The sequence below is a fragment of the Glandiceps talaboti genome, chromosome 6, assembly GCF_964340395.1.
Source record: "Glandiceps talaboti chromosome 6, keGlaTala1.1, whole genome shotgun sequence".
NCBI classification, from domain to species: Eukaryota; Metazoa; Hemichordata; class Enteropneusta; family Spengelidae; genus Glandiceps; species Glandiceps talaboti.
The window spans coordinates 14,108,277-14,133,037 of record NC_135554.1 but is presented as its reverse complement, the minus strand read 5'-3'; the positions used below and the strand labels follow the sequence as shown (position 1 = coordinate 14,133,037).

Genomic DNA, 24,761 nt, shown 5'->3' with positions numbered 1-24,761 from the left:
GGCCATTTAGTGGCATAAAATTTAGAGCAATACGCATTATCGGAAGCCATAGAGTACTTGAAAATTGTCTCCAATACCGTAATTTACTCTCAATACATTATACAACTGACCTGTATGGCTACATTGTCTGCACTTTAATTTATAAAGAGATATTTTGGCTGACACATACATTCGCTTGACTGTTTTATGTGACATTTGTGGACTTTGTTCCTGTTAGTAATACATTTCGTGCACAACGCATATGAATCGATCTGACTTTAGTGACCAGGCCGTGTATAGCTGTCATTAAAAAAATATAAGTCTAAAGAATCCTTAACTTGATGTTCGAAATATTCTACAATGTATCAAACCTAATTGTGAGATTCAAATTGTACATATGATATTTACCTTGATTTGGGCTAGTCGATAATTTTGTAGTCATCACTCTGGACTGACGTCAGCTTTGTTAAGGTCACATGACTTTTATATAATAGAATGTTAATATTTAACAAGTGGATCCGGAACTATGCCAAAGTCTTACGTGAACCACAGGGACTCGGAAAGGGCCTTGTATTTGTTTACAAATATTTTTTTTTCTTTTTTTCATCATAAGTTAACTTTGGGTAAATCATAATACAACCTTAAAACTCCAGACAATAGTACTCCTTCCTAACACGCGTAATAACTATACCCTGACCTCAGCTGACCATCCATATTGACAGAAATCTAAAGATTAGTGCTAGCTAAGTAACAATGGCATACAAACTCACATTCTATACTACAAAATTAGCAGCAATGGAGTTGTGGTACAACTTATGTTCCACTATAATAAAATTATGTAAAATGCTTATCCACTTGCCTAACGATTGATGTCGTTATTTTTTCGAAATATATATTATCATTTGATTGATGCCATGGGATAGTTAGGCATATTGCAAAGATAAAAACCGGGATGGCTGGACATGTGGATAACATGATCCTATGCTTGCCTATAGCAACAAGACCACTCGCATAGCAAAAGCCATATAATCGTGTATGTCGCAAAGATAGCGACAGGGGTTAATGGACAAACGAAAAAGCATTGTTGTGATATTGTGTGACACAGAATGACCAGTGTATATATTTCATATTTATTCTTCTAAATGGCTCGTGCATGGTACAATATAGTCTTGCTGCTCGATGTTCAGGCTTTCTTCACATACGACAAGCTAACGAAGTTTGCAGTGAGGGCTCGCGGGTGTCCCACCCTTGATAGATATGTATTGTTTTGGAAGAACACCTAAGGTCTAGCAGCTAGACTAGGTATAATACTGCAAGTTTTCTCATACACATAATTATAGTTCAACAAATAAAAACAATTTATTGTCTTTTTTTCAGAATATTACAATTACTATACACTTCTTTAAACCTTAAACACACAATTCATTTACTCACAAAAATAAAAATAAACTGAACAAATTATTTGCTTTCTGAAATATCTTACACATTCTTGCTTAAATCTATCAAATTTCCCTATTTTTGTACATTTTATAATTTCCCTTAAATAGCATTATATACATTAAAACTGAATATAAAATGTAAGAAAAGTTTGAACAGTATTGTAAACTTTTGTACATAACATACATACAAGAATGGATGGAATTAAATGATATTGTGACAATATAGTCGGAATGCTTTAGAAAGGCAACAATGTATTCTTTTTAGCATATGGTAAGTATTTAAATGCCTTTGTAACTTCTGAAAATAAACCCTGGCATGGGTTCTAGATCTGGAGAGTTAAAACTTCACCTTTATTCATGTTAGCCTTCAACTGAATTTGAAGTTTCCAAACAACTAGCACTCTTTGGATATCAGTATATTTGTGTTTTTCTTTTACTTTTTTACTGTTTTTTTCTTCAAACTTATCATTTGAAGTTTAATAAACATCCTTGTGACCCCATAAGGTCATTGAAGGGTGTACATTTTAAAAATATTTCTTCATTCACATTTTTTTGTCAAAGTGTCGTTGGTATAACCTTTTGTTTATAGATAGGATGTAGAAAGGAAACTGCTATGTTTGCTTCAGTGGAACTGTTCACGGTGTCCTGAATGAAGTCATCTTGTAGCCAAAACCCATTCTATGTCTTATACCATTGATAATGTTGTTTTACTTCGATTTATTGTTGCCTTTAATCTCCAAGTTTTGAGTTACTATCTTCTGAAGCACATCCACCTGTGAAATGAAAGAAAATGTAAGATTTAGTCAAATTCAGAATTCAGAACATTAAGCGTTTTCTTGAAGTTTCAGTTTCCCATATATATATATATCAATACCTGCAGCTTTCTACTTGCAGGAAAATGTAAAATTCATTATTTGTTATTATATTATAGCATTACCAATTCCAGTGAATTTTGTGACGTCATCGCTGTACATTATTACTGATAATGTACTCTGTTATTGGGCATTTCCACTGTTTAAAAATACAACGCATTCATGAAACAAATTTGTGTTCACAGCAGTTCACTGAAGTGTATATGTGTGTGTACGTGTACGTACGTGTGTCGCTATGATTAGTATTCAGCTTCCGGGCCGAACATGGCAGACGATGTTCAGCGCTGTGTATAGTATACGTTGTTTTGCGTTTCTCGGTCTACAAATTCACTGGAATTGGCAAAACTATAAAATAATAACAATAATGTACGTCCTCCCAGTCCATAATGGACTCAAGCAAACTTTGCACTCCATAATGGGCTTGGCTGTCGCCTCGCCCATTATGTCGTTCAAAGTTTGCTTTCGTCTATTATGGGCTGGGAGGGCATACATTATTGTTTAAATATAATAGCTAAACTCTCGCTGTCTTAAAATAATATTCAATTATTACATGTATACCTGCGAGTACTTTTATTGGGTAAGTGTGTATGCTATGTGTGTACTGAAATTTGCAAATGAGTGCAGTCATTCAAGGTACTTGAAATCATGTACACAGTTGTAAAACTTACAACAAAAATTGATGTTCTAGGTACACATATGTACTTGTCATAATAACATAACCCGATGATGCAACTGTAGGACAGACAAACCGACTTTAGCCCAATGTTTTTATTAACCATGCTCACTTTGTTATACTATTTTCACTTTCTTTTACTCTGTTCTCTCCTTTTATTTTATTCGTAAAATTGTTGCATTTTATGTATTAGCTTCTTTTTCTTCCTGACAAATGAAATTTCCTGAAAATGATTTATAAAGTTTCATTGTATTGTATTGTATTGTTTTGTATTGTATTGTACTTTATTTCAACGTCCCTCACTATATAATACTGCAACTCTTGATACCACAAGGTGTTAGCACAGAATCGGCACCCACGCTCGGGACTTTATGTGCCGTTAGTGCACTTAAGCTCTCCATAAACCATAACAATGGTAAAGAGGAATTCAAATACCTGATCTGCTTCAACAGTTGGCATACATCTCAGCTGAAATACGGATACTTGGCCTTCACTGTCACCAACTAAAATACACTGCAATAAAACAAAATGAACAATATGCAGGGGAAAATCAGTATTGGAAGAAAAGGTATGATAGCGATATTGGGACTTGTTGATACGGCCAACAAACATTGGCATTTTGTTACAAACAGGATGGACTTTAGGTCACTGTATTATAGTGATCAAAGTGTAACATGAAGTGTAATGCCCTCATAGTACATTGGACTCCTGTCCTATCTTTACGATAATACTGCTCTGGTCTATAATTTCTGCAATGTCTATCCTTCACCTGTTATATCTTCACCGCCATCAACAAATATACAACAGTACAAAATTTATACAAACAAATTGATTACCAAAGCAAAACTCTTGAAAGCATTTTTATATTCCTTTTTGTGTTGGCTACCTTTCTCTCTCAGTTGAGAAGAGTTAGTAGCATTTCAACGATATTTACTAATGTGAGAGTGAAACTACACAGTATATCATTATTAGTGACAAGCAAAACACATGTCTGTACATTTATTATGAATAATAATTGTTATAAGATTATATCCTTGGACAACTTTTACACTGTAATCTTCATGTAGCTAAATACAATAGGGTATTGTTTTGTTTGAACAATACAGGAAGCTTTCAATCTTCTGATCTTCCCACAAGACAATAAAACCCTGTATTTCTCACATTGTGCAAGCCCAATCCAGATCAATGAAAATACCCCAGTAACTACAGAAATTCAGAGTCACTTTTGGTAATTGAACCAAACTAATAAAGTTATAGTCAAAGTGACCCTTCATCACAAATAGAAGCATATTGACAATTCAGAGATTTTACATTTCCAAGAAGTCAAATAAAATTGTTTTTATCCATCTGGCATTAAGATTTCCTTCAGATACCGAAGTAATCGCTTCGTAACATTTTTGTACGAATGAGTACTGAAGAAACTGATAATAGTCAATATGTATCCATGGTTTATGCTACAACTTACTATATGAAACTTTTTATACCATTTAATGAAAAATATTAATGCATATCCTGGACAACCTTCACCTTTTGCATGACCTAACTAATAACATTGCTTTGATATCATGATGTTGTTACCACTAAATGGGAAGATTTCAAGTTGTACTAGAAATATCGATGAAAGTATGGCTAAAGAGATGGACTTATAACTAGTTTTTTAAAAGTATACAGAAGTCATGAGTATCAAGTTACAGTATGCAGATATGTGATTCTGGAACAAATACTCTGAAATGGTCAAAAGTTGATGTTTAATTCACCAGACAAAAATGAAACTATATGTATATGTAATTCTTACATAATACATAGATACAAAGATCCGATATTTGAGGAGTGGGGGAGATGGGTGGTATGAGGAAGTATGAGATTTATAAAATATAGAGAAGGCATCTATATTAAATGAACAGACTGGTGAGTCATTCTAATGATTTCTTTCACTTTGTAGAGTCCCCAGCAAAAATTGTTAATTTCATCACCCACATCATTTGATATTTCATTGCACTGTTTGTTGATGAGATTAACTTTTGCTGTCATCACTCCATCTACTTACATCACCTGTCACTGTAAAGACAAAACAGCTACATTTGATAAATTCTGGTGGCGTGATACTGATGATAGGATCTACACTGAAGCAAAAAACACAGAACAAAACAAAGCAAAGCAAAATTCATAAACAGCGGTTTAAGCAAGAGCTACTGCTCCAAAACTTCATTCATGAAGTACACCTCAACATGTACAATGGTTTTCATGACAGAAGTTGACCCTTACACCTGAGTATAGAGTGGCTTAGCCCAAAGACTGTTTGAGGTCGCACTATCTCACACTATCCAAACCAAGCCAAGACATTTGCCCTTGTTTTGCAATAAAATATCCTAGAATCCTAGCTGTGCAAATTTGCATACAGCACTACCTACAGAAAAGCAACATACCAATAGAAAACTGGCACATATTGACAGACACTTGTAACTAGCACTTTTGTAAATTGTAACTCTTTTTTTAAATATTTTTAAAAAGTCAGTCAAATTAAATTCAAAACCAGTTGACCTCTCTTCAACTTGCTTAATACGCAAATTAAATTTACCATCATGCACTCTCAATGTAAGTCGCATGGGGACATGATTACATTTGCATTTGAGATCCACAACTGTTGATGGTAATTTTATATTCAGATTTCTGAGATACCAAGGGTAAATGCTTAACTTGGATTGGATAGCCTGAGATAGTAAAACCATGATCAGTCTATGGGCTAAGAGAGAATGGAAGAATGGTGTGGTTATGTGAATGGTATGATGGTGTGAAATGATATACTTACATCCGAGTTGTATGCAAAGGTTACACTGCTATATTGAACTCCTGGTGCTGGTACACTGACTATAATAGGATCTAAACTGTAGAGGTAAATACCGATTAATATCCAACATATGAAAATGAGACCTTAGAGTGACAGTAGCTGTATATTACTAGTACATATGTATATAATGGCAGATTCACACCATCTTTCATTAATTTTGTGTGTTTTACAATTTTTCAACACTGCTTGGAAAAGAATTTGCATTAAAGATTGAATAAGCCCTGTAGAAAGTTGCCTAAAAATGGCATCAAGATCATGAAAATAGAATAAAACTTTATATCAGAAATTCAAAAAAAAAAAGAAAGTATAAATCTTTTGTCAGTTATGGAAAAGGATTATGGTTCGGACCATGAGAATAGTTCCCTAGGATCTTCAGACAGGTAATAGCCCTCTCTTTGAGTGTTTTTGGAAAATTTGAAATGACAGCTGAAATATAAACAATACTCAAAAAAACTGTTGAAGATACGGCTACTGTCACCCAAACATTTGCTTAGCGAACCATGCAGATAATATGTTTAACCATATAAAATGACTTTGATGGGACACATGGTTTTATGAAATGAAATGAAACTGAAAAGAATGGAGCAATTAAATGAATATTATGACATGAAATTTTGATGTTACTATTCTGTGTCTTTACATACATGTAGATATGTCATACTGCCCTACATGTACAAGCCAACTCTCACGTCTGTACTCTATCACACTACAAGTTCTGTTTGCTGCCAATCAATTATAGCTAAACGGTAGAATGTGTTGTAATGATCATGACCTTTTTATGCTAATTTATGACCACCTAACCTAATGTTTCATCACTGATAAAAACAAAACTTTTCACTAATATTTATCAAGTACAAACAATTGACACTTATCCCCATGTCAACAATTGCTCATATTGCCTGACACAGATACTATTCTATCTGTTTCATTTCAATCTACAAAATATCCTCTGTTCAAATTTCTAATGACTTGTTGAGGGTGAAGCCTAAATCTGCTCATTTTTCTGACACAAATCAAGTACAGTTGTAGTACAGTTGGCAAGAGCAGACCAGTGAGGGCAGTATAACACAACAAATATATATACATGCACATTATTCAATAAGATGACACAAGCTTGTCCTTCAAGCCCACAAGTGACTTACACCAGAGCTATGATATTAATGATATTACTGCACTGGTAACTTCCAATGACATTATGATACTTCCAGTAATGAATATAGCACTTTTAACTTATCAATTCCTGTCTTCAAATCCTTTGCTCAAATAATGTGCAATGAAAAAAACAGCAAATAAAAATTATGCAAGCAAAAAAATGTGTGCGATCATTGCAAATGAATGGCACTGAAGATTAGCAAAAGGCAAAATTATATACATAAAACAATGGCAATGCAAACAATTGTGTACAAATTGGAAATGAAAACAGGAGGATTTTAACTTTGCTATTTTCACCACTGGTGGTGCTCTTTTAGCTCTAGTGTAAACTCACGTGTTGACATTGAGGTCCCAGATTTCAATGGCACCCTCATTGACACAACCAAACACTGTAGCTGACTTTGGTGACCAGCACACATCCATGACTGCTTTCTGGAAAGGAAAAGGAATAATATGTAAGTACTTACACAGATTTCAATATCTTTCGAAACCTAGATACAATGACATGGTTTTAGAAGCTGACTGAAAATGTTTTTGGAAACACCACAGGCACTGTGCCACAATGCCATTACAAACTTTCAAAATGTGAAGATAATTAATTCAAAAGCATACAATATTCCTTGCTTAGATTTGACAAAAGATACCTTTTATGTACATAAAGTCTCACTATTTTTGCTCTGGATGGGGAACCCCAGTTATGGACTCTTGGAGGGGAAAATCTGGAAAATCTTGCATTATATTCTTTACTGAAATTTTTGTGGTAACCCCATTAACACAACTAGAGAGGTATGGGGAAATGGGGAGTTGGTAAACATCACAAGCATTTATATAATATTACCAAACATTGAACTATGAGTTTGGAGGAACCTAATAACACACTTGGGGAAAGTCTGGCAGATTTTACCTGCTAACCATTCTGAACAACAAACAGTGAGTCTGTACATGAGCTGCTGATATGTCACATACTGGAGTTATTTTGTGTTTTACTTACTGTAGATGAATGGAAATTGATGAGTGGTTGTAACTGATCTTGTGACCAGAGTCTAATACTCCAGTCTGCACTACAACTAAGGAAGATATCAGGTAGGAAAGGAGACCATTGAACCTTATATACAGGACCCTACAATGAAACAAAATACAAGTAAAGTAATTATGTACAGTAATTATTACATAGACATCAAAGATTTTGGATGTCTGTGATTAAAAGGTTAGCTCATTTGACTTTTTATCACTGTAAGCAGAATTCAAAACATGCCAGATTTGAGGTCTCAAATTACATGTTGCATCGATAAAAGTCAAGTATATGCCATAGGTTGACCATAGGACCCTACAACAAAATACATGTATGGAACAGTTTCGAACATTACATTCAAACAGTAGACTTGGCAAGTCTGTATTTGAAGGGTTAAGCTCAGTTGTCTCTTTATCAGTTCAGGGTTCAAGTTTTATATCTGCACAAAGCTGGCTGGTTTTAATCAACAAGTTACTTAATAAAACACATATAGGTATTGCTTAGTTGGACCATTCTGAACAACAGTTTTTCACAGGAACAACCAAATATTGGACATGGACACATACATCTTTATGAATGCAAATGTGATTTTACACTTATTTCTAAATTATGTATTCTTGTAAGCAATAAATATTTGCTTCATTCCTGTTCTTTATTCTTTACAGTATAAGTTACAATTATTAAAAGTGAGTTGAGGTACAAAAAAAGTCAGAGATTCAAGCTATTATTATTGTAGTGAATTACTACAAATTATGTATACAAATATTCTTCACTTTCTACAAACAATAAACTAACATTCCATACAATATGACTGATAGAAACCTGTAAAAGTCATAACTATTTTGTAGCTAAAAATTAATTAATAATATGAGAACTTACTGGGGTAATTTACGAATAATAAAGGAAATTAATGACGATATTAAATCTCTTAACTCATATTTGAACCAGAATACAGAAACATTCATTGTCATAATTCAGAGCTACAAAAAACTACAACCTATGATTACTCTTTGATCACATACAACTTGTAATTTCTTTAAACACATATGATGTAAAAGTGTGCGAAAAAATCCAAAGATACAAAACATACCGTATGTCCAAAATAGCTGTCAAGATATTGTTCATTGTATGAACATGAACACTTGTGTATGTGACCCTCTTCTGTGCCGGCTAAGTAACTGTAAAAAGACAATAGAAAATTATGACAATAAGTAATATATAATTAGTATGGAAACTACAATATACAAATCAATATCACTAGAAATATTCTGCCGTCTAATAAAAGACAACATATTTCGTTGTGGGTCAAAATAATAAAAATTAGTATGTTTTCTTGGAAGCCATTAAATGTTGATGAGTCTCAGGGCATTGCTGTGTGTGTCAATGGTATGTCAAATTGGCTTAGAATTACAAGTCTTAGAGCTTATACAACACACTCTATTTCAAAGTTTCTAATGTTTGTAATCTAGTAACTGTGCATTGAAGAAAAATATAGTTATACCTAGGGACTATTGGTTATTAGCTTTATCTTAATTCAGTAAATTTGAAAGTAATTCCTGTAGTAGCTGGGACTTCAGTTTGGAAATTCCCAGAATCACTATAGCCCAAACCACGGTTTTTATAACACTGTAAGATTTGTTGTAAAGCTGTATTTGCATAATGTGTGTAAGATACAAGATTTATGCCACACTATCAGTAAGGTAGTTTAGATGTCTGATAGGGCTGAACAACACAACATATCGTACAGTGATAGGGCTGAACAACACAACGTATATTACAGTGGTTTAGAAGTCTGATAGGGCTGAACAACATAACGTATCTTACAGTGGTATAGAAGTCTGATAGGGGCATAACAACATAACGTATACATGTAGATGTCTGATACAGGCTTAACAACACAATATCTTACAGTCTATATTTTGCATTATGACCAAAGGACTATATACATGTACTTACATGTTAGGATCTTTGGCATTGAAATCAAAACACATCCCTGGTGCTTGTCGTGAAATAAATGCCTCTGTTTTCTTCTGTGTTTCCTGTCCCTTCTTCCCCTGCTTTGTGGATACTCTCTTTAATTTCATCAAATCTATGGAGAATGTAAGTTACAAGTAAAGTTGTTATATAAAGGTGATGCTCTTTTCTCTCAGAACTCTTTTGAATATCATCAAATCTTTGGAAAGATGAAAGTTATTTTATTTTACGACACATTTTAGAAACTCCTTAAAGTGGCCATATGGATGAGAATTTGGTATTTATTTTGGATTTTTATTTGATAAAACAAATTCACTATGTGTTTATACTTGAAAAAATAATGGGAAATAACATATACTAAGTCAATGTCCATAACTCAATAAACTGCAAAACATTAAACAATGTATAAAATGTTTGTTATTGTACATACAATAACAAACTTTTTACACTTTTTGCATCTTTTTGCAATGTAGTGAGTTATGAACATGGACTTGGTATATGCTCTTTCGCATTATTTTTTCAAGTATAAACACATAGTGAAGCTGTTTTATCAAATAAAAATCCAAAATGAATACCAAATTCTCATCCATATGGCCACTTTAAAGGGGCACAATCTGAGTTTATACATATACGGATTTGAGGAAGATTTATGACGTGTATTTAAAAATCACTTATAGTATTCTACATTGTACTTACTGTTAAGCAAAGGTAACTATCACATGTCATTCACTGAACTCAAATCTGGTATTACGGTATAACATAAACGAAACAAGGACGTAATTTTTGATACATACAAAATATGCTGAGGAATCTGAACTAGGCAACTAATCTGACAATGCCAGAAGACAATTGTAATGTCATAGAAGGCATACATACATGTACATGTAGACACTAACATATTATACTAGAATCATAAGTAGAATGGTTTAATCATAGACCCTACACAAGAGGTTTTATGTATTTTCACTTGAGTAAAAGGTTTACAAACTCAGCCTGTACGACTTTAATGCTGTTTTGCTGAACTGCACACACTAATATCCCCAACTGATGATTGAAACCTGTTACCAAAATCAATATCTCCTATTGTTACCAAAATTCTACAACCATTTATAAGCAAATAAGGGTTATGATGTATGGTGTATGGGGAAACACAGCTTACCTGCACATTCAAAGCCCTTTCTAATCATCCACTGTGTAACTCTACCATCAGTAGATATGGACACCAACACTTCACCCTTCTCATCACCAGACCCTCTGTCTTTCTCTATCCACTTCAATTGCCATACAGGTGCTGAGTGTTTACCATTACTTTCACTGCACGCCATACACAAACAAAAAAAGACACATTAACAACCTACTTGGTCAATAATCTTAAAATCTTTAGAAGATTGAAGGGTTATGATGTATGAATTGACGAAAAATTAGAGTGACAATATTATAATTTACATAAACATTGCACGTGGAGGCTGCATGACTGTACAACTTGCTACAAAAGAGGTGACAATCTATGGGGGGGGGGAGGGGGGGAAGTTGAAATTAGAGAACACAGAGTGAAGAAGAACAATTATAGATTACCAAACAAACTTAACATACACAGCACTGACATCAATCAGAGAATGCAAAGGAGCAAATTCAAGTATTCATGTGATGGCATTGACTATGAGATTGGACACTGAACGATTAGAAAAGAATGTAAAAAAAAAAGAGACATCATGTATAAAATTATGAAACTATGAAAGGAAAGTGATAGAGCTATGGTGGAAATACTACAAATAAACATAAAGCCACACGATGCGAGTACTATGGCACACAGGTTACATTGTACATTGTACTTACTGCCCAGTGGGTCTTATTTCTCCTCTTATTAGCAACAATGGGAACAATGGGTGAAATTTTTGATTACACAAACATCACATTATATGATATGACATGACAGCACAGAATGACTAATGTATGGATATGTGTGTGGTAAGTATCATTACTCAATATTGACCCTTATAGGGGTTTAGTACATGTACATTACTTGTCAATGTTAATGAGATACATTAAGTAAAATGACTGTATTAAGACAAACAAATAATAATGAGCACTCCAATTCAGATCATGATTTACGGTAATCAACATTTGCAAATATTTTCACTATAATTATAGTATGATATATCTTATTTAAGACGATATTGAGGGCTGTTTATTTGTTCTCATTTTCAACAGATACAGTTTCTATCATGTGAATCTGGTTTGTTAGAATAGATGGATAATGTGGATTGGGTGACATCATTGTTCGCGTGACGAGTCCGCAATGATTTTCTTAATGATTTACACTTTCATGCTCAGACACTGACAGCACACGCGTATGTGCATTGGTAAATTTGTAACTCTGAATGTGAAGTTCAATTTTTCAGATGTCAATAAGTGATACCATGCATAATTTTACGTGTTTTTTACAGTAAGAAGCAGAATCATTCAGAATGTGCATTGTTCTCCACGCTATCTCTGTATGCTGTTTATGTAAGGCATTAACATTAGAAGAAAAATTTATATGCTCTATTTAATTTTTTGTACCAACTATTATATTCATACTGAAGAATAGTATATTAAGTTGTAGAGTCATGGTGGTTGAATGGTTAGTGCAACTTGCTTGGAATCTGGAGGTTGCAGGTTTCAGCCTTGTCACTACCATTAGTTTCTGAATGGTTAAAGTCCTAAGGTAAGATTTGAAGCATGATTGTGCCCCAGTCAACTGAGTACCTGGTAGGATAGAGGATGTAATGTGAAGGCTTTGATTTTATGCACTTATAAAGGCTGCAAAGGATTGTATGCTCCCCAAGGAGTTGGGGCCACTGTGCTGCTATAGATCCGTGCCAGGGATAGTAACTATTAGCATCAAGCTCTCTGGAGAACAGGCACATTTTATAGATACACTTGATTATATTGTAATAAATAGATTTAAAGTTATTTTTACACTCGGTAACATCATCATGTACCATAGTGAAATCTACAGCTAAAATGACACAAAACAACAATCATATACCAAATTTAACTTACAAGCTATCCAGTACTGGGTCATTGCTAGTGATCCTCACATTGTATATTGCTACTGTACCATCATACAAACCAACCTGTGAAGTAAGTATAAATATAACATTATTTAGTTCTCTTGAAAGTGCAGTCTGTTATGATTTGGGGTGTGGTCCATTGATTGAGGGTAAACTGATAGATGGAGAGGGGGGGGGGGTAGTTGTGATGAAACAGCTCACAATTGCCCTAATATATCCCTATCTCATGAGTAGAACTTGAAATAGTGACATACACATCAAGTAAGTTCAATGTAACTACGAGTTAGACTTAGATTACACTACACTTCGTAATGATAATGATAATGAACTGCATCTGCTTATAAGACTTAGGAACTCGAATTGTAAACATGAACAGACTTACAGCTAAGAGATTTGGGTTGGTAGCAGAGAAGTCCATGGCTGTCACACCAGATTCTGTATGAAATACACGCTCTGGAAACTGTGAAAGAAAGAGGACGATAAATCTATAGATAGGCAAGTGAAGAATATATATATAACTATGTACAAACATACACTGCTTCTGTTGCTTTCTGTAAATAGTTACACCCATTAATGGTTGCCACATGTTTTATTAATATAGAAAGCAAGTTGAAAGCTAGCCAAGGAAAATACTCGTGACCTAAGGGGCTTTGACTTGCTAGATGAGTAGTGACAAACCCTTTGGCCACAAGTATTTTCTGGCTGAATGACGAAAAATATTGGGGAATGAAACAATTATCATTAATACCTCCTCAAGCATAATTAATAGAAAAATAATGGCAATTTGGAATGTTTTGACTCATTTTTCGAGCACCTCAGAACAAGTGACATATATATGGGTTGTCATGATGTAGAACAACCTGGATATATAATCCATATTTTCTGTTCAAAGACAATAACTTGACTTGCGCATGATATAACATTGTCTACCCATGATTCAGTTGTCAGATTTCAACTTCTCTGACACTAACTTTGTTGTATCAATACATACATGTAGTCAATCAACAGAATAACCTTTACTGCACTTACTTCTGGATTTTTCAATGACCAACAACATGCCAGTCCTCCTTTTTGATCTGTGAAACCAAACTGTCCATAACCTACAGCAAGTAAATCCTGGAAAGAATCACAGAAAGACTGACTATGTACCACCAACCGTGTGTTATTTTTAAATAGTAACTTATATGTTTATTTGGCAGGGCAACTCTATCATACCTTTCACAACAATAAAACAAAATTCTACTACTAGTTACAAATTCACTTTTGGCACTAGTGTTAATTCTCAGTCTGATCCCAGTGATATGGGCTATTCTATTTGTTTCAATAGGGGAGGCAGAGTACAGTTAGGAGACAATAATCAGTTAGTCTAGATGCTAGACCTTCAGGAAGTGCTGCTAAATTTAAAAGCAACCACAGGTTGCATAACATAGTGCCAAAGGCAATATCAAGGGCTTGCCCACACCAGAGGAACATGTACAGTATATCGATACTTTTACAATTGATAAAATGCTATAATTTGATTGTGGTACATGCAGAAAATGCTTTACTATGGTACTATGGGTTATAAATGCTAATAACCTTACTCGGTGCCTGTAACAAGGTTCTTTTGATTTTCTCTTCACAGGCAGCATCAGACTGGCTTTTGCAATCACAATAAGAGCATCATGCATCATACGTTTCTTTAACGATTTTCCCTAATAAAGATATAGTAAGTATGACTTACAGAGTTTGACTTATTCCAAGACATACAACTAACGTTCCTTCCCTTGGTGACACCAGAGCTATATGCCCACAGTCTGTCAATGTTAGGTCCTAGTTGAGCTATGACGGGAGCTGCACCTTCCTCTTCATCTTTCTCCTTGTCAATATCTGAAACAGAGACACAGATATCCAATGAATACGAAATATGAGTGCTAATAAAAACAAAAGATTGCACAGTTTGGCCACTAGGAGTGCTGCTCAGAAGCAAACTTCTGGACCAAAAGTGAGGGCCGTGAATCCAAACCCGCTTGGTCCCAGAAAAAGTGTTTCATTTGTCAAAATGCTGGATATTGTGATAATGCATAGCCAAATGCCCAAGTGTAAATATTCTTCCTTCCCCCCCCCCCCCCCCCCCCCCCCTCCAACTTTAGAATAAATATGTTATGTACCTACCTGGTAAGATTGGTAGATGTCTGTATGCAGCTTGTTTGGGTTGGTATACATTATGAGTTACAACCCTCTCCATCACAAACAGATCTCGTTTTAGATTATCAGACTACATAAAAACAAAAACAAGTATTTGATAACTTCCTTGTAATCAACACACACACACACACACACACACACACAAGTACTGCAGTACACACATTCTTCCTTCCTTGCCTAAGAGATTTGTCATTGTTTGCACTCCTGTTAACCATTAGCAGAAAGTAATTAAAGGAGTATACAAATCTTTCAGTCTAGCTTCCCTCCCTCCATTTGTCCATCCACACAGTCATGTACACATGAAAGGAAAATGTACAGTTCCAATACTATGACTGGACAGTTGTTCATTTGTGCTAATAGAAATAATTATTTAATATGGCTCGATCTATCTTCATAAAAGTGAATGATGCATCATCTAGGGTTGCCTTATTGACTCACCTTGAGTACACTTTCATCAATAGCTGTACCAATATCTGAAGAAGACGCTGTGTCCCTACCAGCAAGTCCAGCTACAGTACTCTCAGACTCAGCTATAGATGCTGTCATCATACTGGATCTACTCTCTGTCAGAATCAATGACATGTATGCAACAGTCAGTAAATTGTACATTACTGTAAACTTATACAGACTTCTTGAAATTATGCTATCATACATGTAAGCCATAAGTCCTATGTACAACACATACAGATGGTTACTGTAATACATAATACTGTACTTTTCAAATGCAAACTGTGGCTATCTCGATGTATGTATGTATGTATGTATGTATGTATGTATGTATGTATGTATGTATGTATGCATGTATGTATGTATGCATGTATGTATGTATGTACTATGTTTCTCTATTTGCATCAGTATGTATGTAAAACATCTTATTGCTATGCTGTACTGTGCTGTGCTGTGACGTCTGTTCTATCTATCTATCTATCTATCTATCTATCTATGTATCTTATGTGTACACTGATGGATGTGCACATTAATGTATGTTTAATACTCCCCAACATACAAGTAATAATTCCATACATGTACCTGGTCTATGACTACCAGCCTGTGATTCTACTCCCTTCCTATCAGCCTCTGTAACACTTGTACTGCTAGCATGTGTTTTACCACTACCTGGTCTACTCAATGGCACTTCATCTTCCTCCTCTGCCTCACCATCTGACAAATAAAAAAAAACAATCAAATCATATCATAAAGTTATGAATCTTTATTACATATCTATTGGTGATTAATTGCATGGGTTTATATACACGCTAGTGGATTTACCTCTGCGATATGCAAATGAGGGCACGATCATTCCTTGCACATGAAATTGGCATAGTATGATTTCTATAGAGATTTGCTGTTTTGGATAAGCATAAGTACTAATAACAGAACCTCATGCCTCGTGAGTGCATATACGGCAAACCCATGGGGTATTTGCACCAGTGCTTGCAGTGTTTTCTGCTGCACTTTCACTCAATATGCTCGTTAAGATTGCAGAGAACATTGCAAGCACTCATATAAATACCCTGATTACGCCACACTTGCACTGACGTGTCACTGGGTTCTATCACATTATTTACACAGTATGTTATGGATCAACAATTCACTAGAAGATATTAAAGTTCCTAATACAGTAAATATTGTAAAATATAACAAATTTCAATTTTAGTAATTGTGTACAGATAACAAACAACTTTTTCTGCCTTAGTACACTTGTATTTATCACGACAAAGTGACTGGTAAATGTGATGTCATCAGAAGAGATATTTTCCCAAAAACAAAATGCCCAAAATGGCCTCATGTGTCAAGTGCAGTAGGGCTTCTTTACAAGATTTCAAAGTTGAGGAAGTTACCAAGTTAATATTTTATCACCTAAAATCATATGGTAAGTTGATAACAGTAATCAGTACAAGTGTACCATAGATAACATGATTCTGACTGGGCTTTTCCTTTAAGTTAAGTAAATACATGATGATGATGACTCACTTGATAAATTGATAAAAATATGTTGGTCCAAAATATGTAACACCATAACATGACAGCAAGACTTTCAACAGTTTGGGAATTTTTATTTTGGATGTAAATTTTAAATGATTTGTTTGTTATTGCTTTCTGTGTCTTTTAAAACACACATTTAATTATTTGTGTCTCTTTTTTTTTCATGCAAGGATGCATTGAAGAAAATTCCAAGACATTCAGTTACATGTACTTTTTAAAATGACACACTTTTCTTCTGAGAGTTTACAGCTTTTAGAGTATAGCTTTTAAGATGAAACTTCTACGTTACCTTTTGGATTTTTCTCTGCTTCCAACTCTTCATAAGTATCATACATGTCCCAGTTTGTTGCCATGACACCTGCATCCTGTTGTCATGGAGAGGAAAGAGTACATTTCATGAATATTGTCTTTTCTCGGAAGCCAAATACTTAAATCCATATGAGTTGTATAGTGCAGATGTTGTAAGTCACAACAATGTGCATATAATGTTGTCGTTGGTTCTGCTGTGCTCACAATATATGACAAAATGTTCAATTTCACTGTAACACCTGATTTTTAATTATGCCATATAAAAAAATTGTGTGGTTCCGATTACACTCAATTTTAGAATATTAGGTAGATTTTTTATTTTAGTTTATTATATATATTTTTTTCATGTGTGAGTGTTTAGTTCAGGTTTTCCATTGTTTTCCAGTCTCTGTGTTACGGCTTCTTCCTATCAGATGTACAGTCATTACAGATTGGAAGAACAGTTTTATATTTGTCTTTTTAAAGTTGATGTCAGTTTCCGCATCCACTATTTCTCGTGAGATTTCACAATTTTTGCGACTTTATTATTTTTTTCTCAAAACGTAAAAAAAGTTTAGGGTTGGCAGTGAAAAACTAGGTGAGGGTCGGGTAACCAGAACCAAACAATTACATTTTTTAGCCCTAATACAAACAAAAATATGAAGAAATTTCACAAATTCTTTAGTGATACTAAAGTCCGTAGTGTACTGAAGTTAGTTATAAATTGAGACTTGTAGTAAAAGTGGAAATAAACAATGCCTACCCTAGTTGATGGACAGAGAGTTGAGAGTTGAGAAAAATGAGTTGTCACTTGTGTACTTACATTGTGTGTTATCCTGACAGTTTGTACCTCTTTTTGTTTGGGGGCTTCGTTAAACGTCTGCATTTCCCTCTCAGCAAACCTGTCATTACCAGCTCTACTTTTAACAAGCTAGAGTAGGAACAAACAATAGAAAATAAATTATCCCCCATGTTTTTAATAAAGATGATACTATTACTTCCCTGGTCACTGTTGATGGGGTATCAACAATAAAATTATGGAACAATGTACACATGTATGGGTAACTATGTAAGGAAAGTAAATATTACAACAGAAAACATACAATATTATCAGCAATCACAGACCCAAACAAAAACTAGTGGTAAAGCCATATGTTACTCGTAGAACCCTTGGTCATGTAACAAGTACTGTTTTACCATCTAAAGGAACATATTTAAGGATAAAAGTGTTGCTGTTGTATGTGGTTAGATTACACACGTGGGTGATAGCAGTGCCTTGGTTATGTGGATATCATCATCCTGTAATCAAGATAGTGTAAATCTAAAGAATGTTGAATGTGTTGCCACTTGAGAAAAATTCACTATTAGATAAACCACCCTTTTATGAGTGTAAGTACATCATCATCCATTGGTAGTTTATACCAACCTGTTATATTATAATAATAGTTGTAGACTGGGACTGTCTGTTTGTTTGTTTGCAGACAGTCAATCTGCCACTGTCTTTTAGCACTATACCAAACAGAAATTCTTACAAATCATGTACAACAAAAGACTTGCAGAGTCTTGTGCGATCTGTTTAAAATCCGATATAGTGTACACTCGCTATTTGGCTGTTACATTTATTGTTTGTTCTTCTGTGAGAGCTTGTTACATACATCTGACACAATACTATAGGTTTTCAAGAGCCACATTAGAGCGCTGAGTGAATTCACTCTAACAATGAAAACATGTAATACGCCGAAACGTACGGGTACAGTACTTCAGAGCGCTCTGTTCAAAAAGAGCACGAGCACAGAGCACAGACAACAATGTTGTCATTATTGTTTAGTCATTCTCTTTCTTTCAATTTTAAACATTGAGTATTATATTGTAACACGGATTCTGGTTGGCTACTCCTAAGTATGAGATTAGGTTTGGGAAAATCTATGGTATTGTGTCAGATGTATGTAACGAGTGCCCACAAAAGATCAAACGACCATAAACGTAACAGCCAAAAAGAAATAGCAGGTGTACATGTACACTACATCAGATTTTAATCAGATTGAGTCTTGTAATACACAGCTCACCTCTTTGTATTTCTCTATTTTTTCTTTGATGGATGGTGCTTCATCACTTTCAACGGACACACTAACATCTGGCATATCAAGTAACCAAATGGTTTCTGTTTCTTCTAGTTTGATCTCTACTAATTTAGTCAAGTCATCCTCTGTCAGTTCCTCTTTCACTTCCTCCCTTCTATGCTGAATACCTGAAAGAATATCCAGTTAACATTCACACTCAGTTTCATAATGGTTTTATCAAAAGTACTCGGTGTGATATCTTGCTAACAGTAGTTTTACAATTATAGTTGGCATATTTCCTAAATTTTTACAAACACATTGTACAATATATTATCTGATCATCACATGTTGGTTGAACACAGATTGACTAAGGAAACATGTAAAGCGCCCTCTAAAAATGAGAATATTTTTGGGGAGAGGGATAAAATATGGGTTTTCTTCTAAGTCATCACATAATGTGAGATAGATACACAAAATTGTGGTGCTTCACCAGAAATTACTGTCCTTTAGTGAGTGATCTGTCAAATGGGTCTGGAAAGCACACTGCTGAGTCCCCAATGTAGTTTGCCCTCTAACTAAGCCAATCTGACAGGTCACTGACGCACAGCAATTTCTGGTGATGCACCACAATTTGTTGTTCTTAATCTCATAATGTTGTGGAGAAAGGATAAAGAGCAACGTTCAGCCACATTCTCTGATAAAAACACATGTTTTTGATAAGCACCTCGGTCAACTGGATGGGAGTAAAACATGCAATACTACAAACGGTTTTGGACATTACAAATGAGCCCTATTAGTCTGCAATATACATGTACATTTAGGTAATGCTTGATACATGTATTGTCTAATTATGTGAAATGTAGAATTTGTGTGGTGCAGATGTATAAACTCATAATTGACACATAGAATGATTGAAAACTATTGTCATGACACTGGTGTAATTTTACTACAGTACAGTAGCATACAATGACCAACAAAAAGTAAGCAAGTGCAAAAAATTTGTAACTGCACATTGTATTAAATGTGTACACATGTACCTTCTAACCCTGGAGTTATATCAGTAGCTGCACCAGGTTCAGTAATTTCATCTGACATTGATTCTGGTGTAGATCGACCTGACTGAGATGTACTACCAAACACAGACCTGTAAACATCCAAAACAAACAATGATTAGACATTGATTTCGACGTAGATCAGCCTGACTGAGATGTACTACCACATACACACGTGTAAACGTCAAAACAAAGAATAGATATTGCTTTTGATGTAGATCGGCCTGACTAAGATGAACATGTGCTATCAAACAAAGACTCAGACTTGCCTATACACATAACAAACAAATGTAGAACCACTCCCCCCCCCCCCCCCCAACCATCCCAAGCCCAGTATATGAATATGGCCTTATGATTTAGCTGATTCACCAATGCTATCATTTTCAGGGATTACAACTACCAGTGTTTGAAAAAATGGTCTTTCTTTTGTTAATGTTATCTCACTGAATAAATTATGAATATTTATAGCCAGGGTTGGTATTACAAGTTAAACATCAAAATCTTGTTAAGTGCCCCCATCAACATGTGAAGTTAAACTAACCTTGTGAATGGTCCAGCAAAACTTGCATTGCCAGTCTGATAAATAGATGCCTGTGACATCAAATCAGTTGGCTGAAATAAAAACAATAATAATAACAATGTGACCAAATCATCAACTTATGGATTTATTAAAAGGACACAATTTAGATATAGCACTCAGTGTTTTGTTAATGGTAGCACAAGTACATGAAGATAGCAATCTACCAGAGCCCCCTCCCCTCTGCCCCCCTCCCCCCCCCCCCCCCCCAATTTTCACCTCTAAAATGATATAAGGTTGCATATGGAACTTTATACAAGTTTTACCCAAGACTTCCCTCTCTGTTACCAGGGTTCCTAAACTAAGCAAAAACACCATCACTTGAAATCTGTCAATGAGTTTTAAAATAAAAAGTAGCAACAAAGACTGCTTATTTTATCAACTGGGGTAAAAATGGGGAAAATATAATTTGACCTGGACACTAGAAAGTGAAAAGTGAAAAATGAAGTGAAAAATCTAAATATATTAATCACAATTGCACTACGATCAGCATAAAACAAAACATGATTTAACAATGAATACAAATTTCTATATTCATTTTACACATCAGAATCAAATGTAACAAAACAAATTTTGGGGTCCACGTTTATAGGTGTTTGTCACCTGTGTGGACTACCTAACTTTTGTCAATGTTAAGTAAATAAATGTTACAGAGTATACTTATTTTCACAATAAAGTATAGCAGAAATGGGACTGTTTTATTGAGAATGTTGGCCAAAAGTCATCATAATATTAATTAATTATCAGAGTACTAACAATTTGAATGGCATTTGGACAGACGAAGATGATTGCAAAGTTATATTATATTTGCTGGTCAAATTCTGTATCATTTCAAGGTACAATATTCTATGCCTAAGGATATTAGACAGTGCCTTGGTTCATCAACTGCAACGGTAAACCATTCTCATTTATACTTACTGTTCCAGCAGTTGACTCGGCACCGCCATGACCAAATAATTTACTCTGATTTGGTCGTACTGCACTGGGGTCAACATGTAACAGACTTTGTGGGGTAACATCATTTCCCATTTCATCCATAACCTGTGGTGGAGCACAGATATAATAACCAGTCAATCAATCAATTAAATTATTGATAAAACTTTAAAAGGCACTATTTATGACAATGACTCACTTTGTACAATGTATTGTTGTTAACTCATTGAGTACCTAACTTACATGAAATGTAACAAATTTACATGAAATTGAATGAAATTTGAAAATAACAAATTTGTGCTGAAGTACATATTATAACACTACTAACATCACTGTCCATTCTATAAATTTGGCACCATACATCTACATATACTGTAGCATGTATCATATGCAACTGCAATATTTGTACCAAATTGTGACAGGTTGACATACAAAATAGTGAAAACCTACACATTTGTGCCAAAGACAAAAAATACTGTAACATGCAAAATTATGCTGTTTCTAAAATATCTTTTACACATTAACAGTGTACCAAGATCAACAATGTTTATGGGAACTAATTGATGAACATTTTAAATTGCAAAACTGTCTTGTTTACAGTCTACAATATATGTACCACCTCTATATCTGATAACTAACATTTTAAGTATATTTTGGAACAGTTAAACATTCTGTCCTGGACACATTTGTATTTATTCATATTTTCATTATCATGTGGTAAAATTATTTATTTAGTTTTAAGAAAAGAACTTATCCTTCAGGGGTACTGTATAATTAAGTCATTAAATAATTAATGTTGCTACTGAAATGAACATATTTACATGTACATGTATTTCTACATTGGATTATTATTCATTGCATGTTGTCCTCTATAGTTTAGAGTTTTAGAAATACATGTAGGCAAATCTGCTTAAAATAGTACAGATGCAATGCAGGATTGGTGTCAATAACTTTTCTAGGTATAACATATTAGTATTTTAGCTTTTAGCTTGTATTCTTTAGAATTTGGATATTTTAAAATTCATTCTACCACATTCCAACTCATGAAATTTTGTTAATACTCACAACGACACCATGATGTTTTGATAGTGGTAACTTTTGCTGATCTCTGTCTGGTCTTCCACCACTTCTCTGACTGGATGACGTTGCTATGGTTGTTCTTGATGCAGCAAATGTTGTCTGTTTGTCCTTAGCTTTCTGACTAGCATTCATCACAATGCTAGTCTTACTCATCTTCTGGGCAGCACTCACCCTTTGACCCCTGGTCAATATGGAAATATAGAACATTTATATACAGTAAATGTAAAATCTAGTAAAACTAACTACCGCATCTAGTATACTTGATTACTGCTACATTGTATATTGTACATTTGATTTCGGGTGCTAAAATAGCACCTTGTTTATAACTCACTCAACTTTTAAATCTTGTGTAGAAGCTCTGCTGCACTTGACATGTGTTTAGTCATTTTGAGGGATTTCCTGTGAGGTTTTATGAGAAAAATCACAAATATCATAATCTGTCTTAACAATACAAAGAAGAGTGTCAAGACAGTTGTGACATTAGGACAACAGATCATTCCATTTGCAATAGCCAATACAAATGTATACATACATGTGCATATACATGTATACGTATGTACAAGTATATATTCTTGGTGTGTTATTCCTTACCCAGGACCTACATCTATACAGAATGAGATACAGAATGAGATACAGATACAGATATTATGTTGTAAATACTTGTATTACAGAAGTTATCAAATGTGTAATATTATACTATTCTCTGCTAAAAAATAAACATACCTTTAGTAAACCGTTTAAACTGGACCCCCCCACCCCCTAACGAATATATTTTAAATGAAATTAAACTTTGAAAGTTATAAACATCACCACCCCCACCTCCTACCCCCCAGGATCAGGAAGCGCATCATCACACAGCTGATGTTCTGCCTGCAACATGTATTGTAGACTTGTTATAAAGTTGACACTGTGACAGGCATGACAGGGTCTACATTTATTTGGAGTTGCATATGAAAATAATCAATTTTCATCAAACTCAATGTAAACTCCCGAGCTTTTTAAATTTCAAATCTGGTTGTCTGAATTTTTAATAGTGTGGCCTTTTTGCAATTAAATGTATTTCGAAATAAAAACGAAAACTGACAATTGCCATATCGTATAAATGTTTTCTATCGAAATTCATTATTTGTTTGGCATGGCATGTCCTTACATCAGCAGCATTCAACATACCATTCCCCTCCAAGGACATAATTATGGTACATGATGTACACACCGAAGGCGGACTTGAATAAAAAGTTTAAATGTATTGATTTCTATTATAACTCTTGGATATACATTACATGTATTTCTATTGCTGCTACGGAGTGACATGCTCAATATGCTGGAAATGCACTTACGGTTTGGTTTTCCCCGTAGACATGGCTGTCAGAATAGGAAAATCTTCTTGAAACAACGGTAAATATTAATTGTCCTCTGTACTGACGGAACACGGAAAGAAATGCTGATCACAGACGTATTATGCCATTCAAACTCGAAAGCTGGGCCGCCGTGTTAGTGTTGCTATGTGGATTTGCATGTGATTATTGAGAGATGTTAAACCATCACTGATTGGCTGATTGAGTATCCTTTGAAACCCTTTAATTTGTAAAATTG

The 24,761-nt window shown here is 34.5% G+C and overlaps 1 protein-coding gene across 1 annotated transcript; it reads right to left on the bottom strand.

Annotated features, from left to right (window-relative positions):
- Window positions 1–1,356: 1,356 nt before the first annotated feature.
- LOC144436321 (dynein axonemal intermediate chain 4-like) lies at window positions 1,357–24,665 on the bottom strand. Its single transcript, XM_078125076.1, has 23 exons — window positions 24,506–24,665; window positions 23,154–23,349; window positions 22,074–22,196; window positions 21,120–21,190; window positions 20,564–20,670; window positions 19,533–19,714; window positions 18,290–18,397; window positions 17,468–17,543; window positions 16,222–16,353; window positions 15,631–15,755; window positions 15,160–15,262; window positions 14,729–14,874; window positions 14,035–14,121; window positions 13,388–13,465; window positions 12,995–13,068; window positions 11,109–11,263; window positions 9,932–10,064; window positions 9,066–9,153; window positions 7,955–8,083; window positions 7,298–7,395; window positions 5,773–5,848; window positions 3,399–3,476; window positions 1,357–2,191 (listed from the first exon to the last, which is right to left on the bottom strand). The coding sequence occupies exons 1-23, from the start codon at window positions 24,526–24,528 to the stop codon at window positions 2,126–2,128; spliced, it is 2,454 nt and encodes an 817-aa protein (XP_077981202.1). The 5' UTR covers window positions 24,529–24,665; the 3' UTR covers window positions 1,357–2,125.
- Window positions 24,666–24,761: the final 96 nt, after the last annotated feature.